Source organism: Protobothrops mucrosquamatus, unplaced genomic scaffold (assembly GCF_001527695.2).
Source record: "Protobothrops mucrosquamatus isolate PMUCROS unplaced genomic scaffold, P.Mucros_1.0 scaffold10, whole genome shotgun sequence".
Lineage (NCBI taxonomy): Eukaryota > Metazoa > Chordata > Lepidosauria > Squamata > Viperidae > Protobothrops > Protobothrops mucrosquamatus.
The window spans coordinates 613,658-623,604 of NW_015386397.1; the positions used below are offsets into that span (position 1 = coordinate 613,658).

Below are 9,947 nucleotides of genomic sequence, written 5' to 3' on the forward strand. Positions count from 1 at the left end.
TGGGACACATTCAGAGTATAGTAACTTGCCAAAATCTTACGCTTTGTTTGCTGTGTGCTAGCTTTCCTGTTAATTTTTGTAATTAATGTTTGAAAAATAATAAATGAGACATGAAGCCCAATGTGCACTCTGGAAATTTTATATGGACATAGTGGTGCTGAAGAACATTGCTTGGAATACGCAAAAAAACCCAACTTTGATTTATTGTCCAAAGTGGTTTCTTTCTTTTTATTTTTTATAAAATGCTATCTGATTTTTCCCACTGTGTTTGTTGTTCTGCTTGCAATATTAAGAACAAATAGACTTTCAGGGAGAGAAACAAATAAGATAAGATTAGCAACAGATACATCCCTGGAAGAGCTTCAGTAATTAATTCTTGTCTTTGGATGTGACTATTGCTGGGTTTTTAAAAATAATTTCCTTTGCAACGTTGGAAGACTTTCTGCCCTGTTGACTGACTGAGAATAAAATCTTAGTTATTAAATCCTGTATAGATGAATTTATGAAATGGAGATGAGGCCAATGCCTGTGGCACTCTGCCAGTGTTAATCAGAGTATCAGGATTGTTTGCCTTAGTTTCTGCCCTGGATATGCCCTGGATATGCTGATAAGAGGAGGGAATGTCAGTTTGACCTAATTCTTCCAAAAGAAGTAGAATATCAAAGGACTTTGTCCCTCTAGCTTTGGTTATATCTCCCATCTAAATCATTCAGCATTGGCTGGAAAAGAACAAATTCAAGTGGACAGCTTATACATTGAATATAATCTATATATCTTTGTGGGTTGGACAATATGCTGCAGAGCAGCTCGACTAAATCACTGAGCTGAGTTGTTTACTATACTTCAGCGGTCAAATGTACCAACCATTTCCAATGGAGCAATTCAATATGTGAGCCTGATCAAATGCAAAACACAAAGGCAAATTGCGTGAAATAATAGCAAAATCATGGATGTTCTTAAATATGCTTAAAGCAGTTTAATGAAATAGCTTCAGCAAACACACAGCTTTTTCTGGCAGCAGATGTTAAGAGAGCAGGTTGAGATGAACTATAGTCATATATATTGAGCAAGAATGTTAGGTTTTCAGTTTTTCGGCTAGTTAATTTAATTTGAAAAACATGATTTTTGGAGACAGTGTAATGCAACTGTGAAAGCATTAGACTGAGATTAGCAAGGAAGAAGTTCTGATCTTCATTCAATAGGGAATTTATTTTGTAATCTAAACACAAAGGCATCTGTCTCTGCAGCAGTTCTTGAAGTGACCGCGTAGTACTTGAGAATCATTCTGGAAAAACATCAAGAAAAGAAGTTCAATTTCTTTGAAAAATCCTAAAGTGCTGCTGGGAGAAAGAAAGATAATCACAAATTGCCTTCTTTTTTTAGTACTACTGATAGCATTTCTGGACAGTGCTGTTGACTTGTAACTTGTAAGAAGAGATCTCAGTTTTTGTGAATGAGCTACTCATATATATTTATAAAAATTGTATAATTCCTCCTTCCTTCCATGTATATTTCTAAGAACTCTTTCCACTTTCGCTTTGTTTTCCGTTGCCATGTGGTTTCACCTCTGTTCTGCATATACAAGGTGTGTTACTTTTCATCTGCTCCTTTTCTACCTCTTGAAAGGTTAGAGTGGATAAATTAACTCTGTTTTTCATTATTTTTATTTTAATGAGACTAATATTAGTGCTGTCATTTCTCTACACAGCTATGCAACAGGTCCTGGACAACCTCAGTGACCTCCCCAATTCCATGGGAGCTGGAGATCTGGATCTCATCTTTCTCCGTGGCCTCATGGAGAGTCCAATAGTAAGGTCATTGGCTAAGGTACAGTTAAATGGGTAGTCAGGGATGGGATTGTAGCTGAGCAAAACCTGCACCTTCAGTTCCACTCGCTTCTACTACATCACTTACTCTTACTTGGTCTTGCCCATAACACATTTTCCCAAAATAGTTTAGTTAACAATTTCCTCTGTTCCTTTGTCCCTCGTCTGTTCTTTCTTCCTCATGAATACATTTGTATCTTATATTCATTCAAAAAACCCCAACAGCAACCAAGTTCATTCCACTTTGTTTATGAAAAGAATTGTTAATTTTAATAACTGTTTACTGACAAAAAAAAATCACCATTTATAGCTGCAGAATCTATTCTCAGTGGCAGGACCAACCAGGAAAATGTGAATAACGAAAGAAAGCAAGCTGTTCTTTGGAACAAAAAAGTTACAATGTATTGTACATATACAAAAACTTAAAGAATCCTAGATGATCCCAGATTGGTGATTCTGCAGTACCTCCTCTCATCTTCTCTCCTGGGAAATTACTGTAAAGTTTCAGAAATTCTTCCTAATTTTATCTAAAACTTTCCTTCATACTAAGAAAGACTTCTGATTCTTGTTTGCCTTTTAATACTTGCTCAATCACTTTTTTCTGTTCCTTCCTGGTATCTTCAACATTTACCATTAGATTCCCAGCATTTACTAGGATAAAAAATTTTATTTTTAACTTTTCCTAGAAAAATATGAATTTGAACTCAAAACCTGGTTGGGTGCTACATCTAAGCTGCATCACTTCTGTTTTGTTGATTTGCTGTTGCCTTCTGCTAGGATCTGTTTTAGACCTGGTTTATTTTATAGCCTGTGAGTTCTTGATGGGACCCCAACCAAGTACTAACCAAATCTTAGTTTTTTGAGATCAGCAAAGGTCATTTGTTATGGTTGTTTTGTTTTATGTTTAACTGTTTTAACTGTATATCTTCTAAGATGTCTAGAGTCTATTGGAGTGGGTGGCTATGGTACATTTCATAAATTGTCATTTTCCTCTTCCACCATCCTGAATGTTGCTCATTATTGATTGATGAAGTGATTGTGTGCCATCATTTTTTATTCCTAGCAACCACAAAGGTAAATTTTCTCTGTGACAATCCATTCTATACACGGTCTCCCAAGTCTTCCAATGGTGCGCTCTTCACACTGTAACTGGCCCATCCACCTTGTTGCTGTCCATCCACTTCTCTTTCCTTCTATTTTTCTGAGCATTAATGCCTTTTCCAGAGAGCTAAGTCTTCGTGAAATGTGTCTGAAGTAGAGTAATTGGAAAGTGTTCTTTTGTACCTTGAGTGAGAACTCTGAATCTCAGTTTGCTGCCAATATTACAACTAAGATTAGAATGGGAATTTATGAACATCAGTATATTGCTAACTACAATTTTCAGAAGTTTTCACCATTAAACAGGCTAGTTGGGACTGCTGAGAGTTACAGTTTAGCAACATCGGGAGAGCTAGTAGTTCTCTACTTCCAAACCTAAGATAAATCTTCAAGCAAACTGGAAGACTCCTGCCCAAAAGATACAACTAGAAAGAAATTGTTTCTTCTCCCTCTTTTTCCATTATTCATTTCTGCCCCTCTTGTTTCCACTAATTAATGTCTCCAGTTTTGCACTTATTAGAACCCATAGGAAATACAATATAATGAAAGAAAAATAAATTAATATAAATAACGTATGGTGAAAGGCAAGCAGCAGTTCATGTGTTGCTGGTCTTTGAAGGAATGTTTGAAATTCTTAACCTATCAGTCTGAATTCCATAGGCCAGTATTTCTCAACCTTGGCAACTTTAAGATGTGTGGACTTCAACTTCTAGAATTTTCCAGCCACATTGTCAAGATTAAGAAACATCCCTCTGGCCATTTTGAAGATGAGTATCATTCAGGAATTAATGTGAAAACATAATCTAAGTACAAATACTTTGTTCTAATACAATTTTAAAATTATTTTGTAAGTAAGCTTATATAGAGAATGTATTACTTCCAGGTTTTATATATTGCTCTCCCTGTAAGAAGATTTCCAGTGATTTCCAGTATCATACATAAAATCAATAAAGTAAATGCAAAACACTGATAAAACTTAAAATCAGCAGCTCACCCTGGTGTCTGTTATCCAGCATCAATGCTTGCTATTCAAAATTAAAACATGAATGCCTTTCCAATGACTATCAAGAAAGGAAGAAAATCAAAGTCTCTTTGGTTATTCCAAAGAGACTGAAAAAAGAAGTGAAAGAAAAAAAAATATGTTCTATGCCCTCCAGATTTCCTTGAAGGGGCCTCAAAATCTCTACCCAGAATTATCAGACTGGTTAGATCAGCTCAATCTGAAAGTGGTAGTAGTTTCTTATGGGTTAAAACCAGAGATTTGGACTGTACTCAGAAGCCTGTTGGTAATCACTGCAGAATCAGTGTTAACATGGCTATAAAGAAAATTTGCATTAAAGGGCAGCTTTTAGGCAGTCTTCAGAGACACTCCCAATTTGATTGTGTTAGGGTAGTCTAATCAGTAATGAGGCCATATGCTTATTTCCACCAAGGCTTCCAATTCTTGAAGGGCTGCAGCTCACTCATCCTCAGAAATTGGCAGCCATGGCTCTCCCAGCCATGGCCTCCATCTGCCTAACAAGCAGTAGCCCTGAGTCTAGCAGTAATCTCAAATGTGTGGTTGCTTTTTTAAGCAGAGCGACATCCCGCCCAGTAGCACAGCTGAGCTGGAACAAAGCCATTTGCTTTTGGAATAAATAACACCTATCTTGAAGAGATTCAGCTTAAGCTTGTTCCTTCCCATTCAATTCTTCACAGACTTCAGATACCAGATCTAAGGCCCTTCTGCATTTGGGAGCCTAACCTGGGGTAGAAACAAATATCTGCATATCATCAGCATACTGATACTTCACTGTGGGTTAATAGATGACTTCTGTCGGTTTCTTCATGTAGACTGTGTGATGATGTGAGAAGTCTAGGAAAGAAGCAAAAAGGAGAATAGATATAAATAACCAAGAGATAGTTGACAGATTATCTCTTAAACTGCAGTGCGACAGGAAACCTGGAAAGAAGCATTTCAAACCATCTCAAAAAGAGTCTGTTTGAATGAGCTTACTGTAAGTGGGGGTGGAAACCACATTGTAGGCTTGAACATGAACTTTAGCCCATGTTCAGTCAAGCTCATTTCCAAACTTCCTTTCATTTGGTAAACCAATCAGTGTCTCAGAATAAGCAAAAGGGGAGAGGCCATTTCAGAATTTGATCTGCTGAATTTCTAGTGAAATCCCTAAGGCCTGCTAAAATCTGTCTCAGTCCATGAGGCTTCAGGGATGTACCATTTAACTAGTCCTTTGATCCTTCAAATATCAGCATTGGTAACAGAATGTAATCCAAATACTGCAAAGGATTCACAATTACATCTTCAAATTTCAGATGACATGCCAACTATTCTGAATTTATCATCTGGCTACCACTGTGAATCAGGCTAGAGATTACTTGGAACAGGTTCATGGTAGCTGTGCAGGCCATGAGCTCCTAAATCTTCTCAGAATCCATCCCCATCCCAAAGAAGTCAACAGCCTACAATAGTATTTCTCAATATCAGCAACTTTAAGTTTCACACTTGCCAGCATGCTGGAAGTTGAAGTCCACACATCTAAAAGTTGCTAAAGTTGCTAGCCTAGAAAACTCTAAACCAATCCCAGAAATTTTCCTAATAAAAAATATTGAAAGTCTTCTGACAAAATGCTTGAATGATATTCTCCATGTACTGTATTTTAGGTGACCAGTTTCCTAATCCACAAGCATTATAGGGTTGGGATGTAGAATTTGTCTTTATTCCATCAAATAAGTGCAGCAGCTTTCTATTTCAGTATTTTCCAGCACTGATTTTCGCAAAGAAAATGGTTCCCAGAAGTGAGATCGGATTCATATTAAGCCTGCTCTTTTTACCCTCCCCCAATCTGAGCTGACTCCATGAGTGAAGTTAAGCCTCTATTTGCCAGTCTATTATTTTTAGCTCTTTCTCTTTTGTGTCTGTTTCCCTGCTTGAGGCTTATCTAGAGCAGCTATTCATCTTTCATACAGCAAAGACCTGTTTGATTTCTGGCTACATGCCACCGAGGGCCAGGAAAAGCTCTCAGTTGTCTCACTGTTCCCCTTGCTGTGTTTCTGAGCAAGTGGGTTGTGTGTTTTCATACAGAAGAGTAATTACTTGGCTTCTTTTTCTTTATAACATGCACAGCCTATTCTTTGTCTTTGTCTTCAGAAAGACTTGACAAAGCTTGACGGGCACCCACTGTGTAAAGCTATTTAATTCTAGAGATGTCTGTAAGCCCTTTATGCTTATTAAAAAAAAATCAACAAACCTTAAAGTGGTGATCTTGTAATTTTTAGGGAACCCAAACTTAATATCCTTATATTATCTGCCAGGATGCAAGGCTGTAGTAGGAGGACAAAGGGTTAGCATGGGTTTATCTGTTTATGTGTCCCTTTAATCCCTTCTTCTTTGCTCTTTCCCCATCTACCCTGTAGGCTCATGAGCGGCTGGAGGAGACAAAACTGGAGGCTGTGCGGGACAACAACTTGGAGCTGGTCCAGGAGATACTTAAAGACATCACACACATTGCTCAGCAAGATAGCACAGCAGCTGAATTGGCCCGCATCCTCCAGGAACCCCACTTCCAGGTAGGAGGGGAACCTTCCTGAGGGGCAGGAGAAAATTGGGGAGCAGAAAGAGAGAATTCCAGAATTTTTGTATGCTTTGTTGATTTGTTTGTAGAGTATTTGGCGTTGATCTGGCAGGACAAGGAACAAAAATGGTACAATTAGGTAAATTTAGATTCTAGACTTCATAATCTCATGGGGGGGGGGAGCTTGAAATTTTATTACATTTAGAAGCCTTCTGTTCCTGCTTAGAAATCTCTTAGATTTCTTCCTCAAAGTCTATTCCAAAAGGTTATATATGTATTAATTAGAGAGAAAGAAAAAAAGGAACAGAAATCAATGAATACTAGCCATTGTGTTTTGTACCAAGCTGAGAGTGTTAGCATTATATATGATTGAGATGGGTACTGCCATTTACAGCAGCATTTCATTTGCTGGGATTTTATAAGAAAGAATATCAGATTAGTGCTTTTTTTAAAAAAAAAAAGATCTGAAACATCTGGATGATCGAAGTAATTAATGACCTGCATTTATAACATTCTATTTAGTGGCAGCTGTGTGTTTTTTCATCCAGGTGCTAAATTAAGAAGGAGTATCTCTACTGTGTAACTTCAGGTTGTATCATTTGTACATGTCTGTTCATTGACACATATTATATTGCAACTACTTGTACTCTAGTATATGTATAAAAGCGTTGGTTAGATTTGTGTAGCTGAAGAGATTTTATGATTGTTTATTATCTGGTAAGTTTGTGCAATTTGAAACATAGTTATTATTAGTAAATTTCAACCACACCTTTTGCTGAGTAAAATGCCTTGCAGCTCATTAGAGATGAGTATGTGTTAAGTATTAGATATGCTTTAGTTCTTTTTAGCATGGTCTGTTCATAAGGGCCCATGTTTAACCATGATGATGCCAAAAGAATGAAATATGCATGGTGAATTCATGATGCAAGCTCTCCCCTTCACATTATGTCATGTTGTTGCACTCTACACTTTGTCATGTGTTTCCACTGCTCCCAGCTGACATGTTTAAATCTGTTTAGGATGGCTGTGTGGCCTAACTTATACTCTGCTTGAACAGCTGTCCAGTTGTCACCTGGCTTTTGAAAAAAGATTCATAATAGAAGCCAGAAGATCTGGAATTGTCTGTCAATATTTAGCATTTGGATGGCAAGCTATTCAGCTTGGTCCTTCTCTCTATCATGATACATGATATTAATTCTGAAATTGAATCTATGCATATACATTTTCAGAATCAGCCACTTTTTCTGTCCTTTGTTATGATTTTTTTCTTTTTGGATGTATATATGAACCTGTGTATTCAGTTGAATAGAATGGCAGAGTGGATGGACGGATGGACGGACGGATGGATATGCCTAGATTCTTAATTCTTAGTCTGTGAAAAAATATAGCAATGCAGCCTTCTTCAACCTGATGCCTTCTATATTCTTTGGACTATGGTTCTAGTCACCTCCAGCCCATAACACTAAATCATCAATCACCCACCTTAATGATGCAAATTTTGCACAAATTTCAATATAACATTCACATAAAAGTTAAATAAAAACATTGGGACAAAAAAACTTTTATCAGAATCAAAACATTTATCAGAACCATTATTATACTATGCTTTTCCATCTTAACCCAACCAGACCTAGGCATTCTGTCTAATGTTTAGGTATATTTACCCATGTAGTATGACTATAGTATTATTATTACCCTTGTTATCTTCTTTATCCCCCCTCTTTTTGGTATTATTGATATCATGGTCATCATCATCATCATCATCATCATCATCCTGTTGTTTTGCATGTACATTGACAGCCTCTACACCAGAGACAAATTTCTTATGTGTCTAATCACACTTAGCCAAATAAAATATTCAGTTCAATGCAAATGATAATATACATTTAAACAGTATGATAGAATAATGGATCGGATGTCAGTAACATGTTTGTGTTAATTGCGTCAGGATGGGGAGGTAACCATGATGGCACTATAAATAAGATGGCTTATTGAGTTAAACAAGCACATGCCAACACCATTTTCACAACACTTTGAACCAACAAAGTGTTCTAGCATCTTCATTAGCTCCAGTGTTATGGTTCTCATGTATTTATTTTTATAGGAATAGTTGTAATTTAATTTCTTCCTCGTCCAATTTCCAAAATTCTCACTTTGGAGTTCTATATTGACTGTTTTAAACTTTGTGTAAAGTGTAGTTGTTACACATATTTCGCAATAGGAAACTCACGTGACTATGCCGAACAGGAAAATAATTATATAGCCCCATTTAAAAAAGTTTTCTCTCCTGCCCCCAAGGTAGGGAAAAGTAAGCCATGAAAAATTCCATCTGCTGCTAGTTCTGATGTTTGTAATTTAATGGAAACATCTTATGGTATTCTTTAGAATCTGAGCATTTTATTTCCATGTTTCCACTTTTGTCTATGTAAAAACAACATTAATAAAGGAGAGATTTTGTCAAAAACAGATCATGCCAGACAAATCTTATTGCATTCTTTGACCAAGTGACAAAATTAGTGGACCAGAGGAATGCTGTGGATATAATTTACTTGGACTTCAGTAAGGCATTTGACAAAGTAGACCACAATCTACTACTTGAGAAGATAGAAAAATGCGGGTTAGACAGCATCACCACCAGATGGATCCGTAGCTGGCTGACCGGCCGTACTCAGTGTGTGGTCCTCAATGGAACCACGTCTACATGGAGGGAAGTGTGTAGTGGGGTACCCCAGGGCTCTGTTCTGGGCCCAGTGCTCTTCAACATCTTCATCAATGATCTGGACAAGGGGATACATGGGGAACTCATCAAATTTGCAGATGACACCAAGCTGACAGGAATAGCCAACACTCCAGAAGACAGGCTTAGGATACAGGAGGATCTGGACAGAATTGAACACTGGGCGCTATCTAACAAAATGAAATTCAATGGTGAAAAAAGTAAGGTTCTATATTTAGGCAAGAAAAACCAAATGTACAGGTATAGTATAGGTGGTACCTTGCTCAATAGTAGTAACTGTGAGAGGGACCTCAGAGTCCTAGTGGACAATCAGTTAAATATGAGCCAGCAGTGTGCTGCAGCTGCCAAAAAAGCCAACACAGTGCTGGGCGGCATTAACAGAGGGATAGAATCAAGGTCACGTGAAGTATTAATACCACTTTACAATGCCTTGGTAAGGCCACACTTGGAATACTGCATCCAGTTTTGGTCACCGCGACGTAAAAAAGATGTTGAGACTCTAGAAAGAGTGCAGAGAAGAACAACACAGATGATTAGGGGACTGGAGGCTAAAACATATAAGGAACGGTTGCTGGAATTGGGTATGTCTAGTTTAACGAAGAGAAGGACGAGGGGGGACATGATAGCAGTGTTCCAATATCTCAGGGGCTGCCACAAAGAAGAGGGAGTCAAGCTATTCTCCAAAGCGCCTGAAGGCAGGACAAGAAGCAACGG

At 37.6% G+C, this 9,947-nt stretch overlaps 1 protein-coding gene across 3 annotated transcripts in view; it reads left to right on the plus strand.

Moving 5' to 3' along the window:
* The first annotated feature begins 1,710 nt into the window (after window positions 1-1,710).
* MPP2 (membrane palmitoylated protein 2) overlaps window positions 1,711-9,947 on the plus strand; it is a 43,999-nt gene continuing 35,762 nt past the window's right edge. For 2 of the 3 annotated variants that reach the window (XM_015810470.1, XM_015810471.1), the window contains exons 1-2: window positions 1,711-1,827; window positions 6,339-6,491. In XM_015810470.1, the coding sequence (XP_015665956.1) occupies window positions 1,711-1,827; window positions 6,339-6,491 (270 nt within the window). The remainder of the gene's footprint in view (window positions 1,828-6,338; window positions 6,492-9,947) is intronic. The other variant, XM_015810469.1, reaches the window with a different exon arrangement.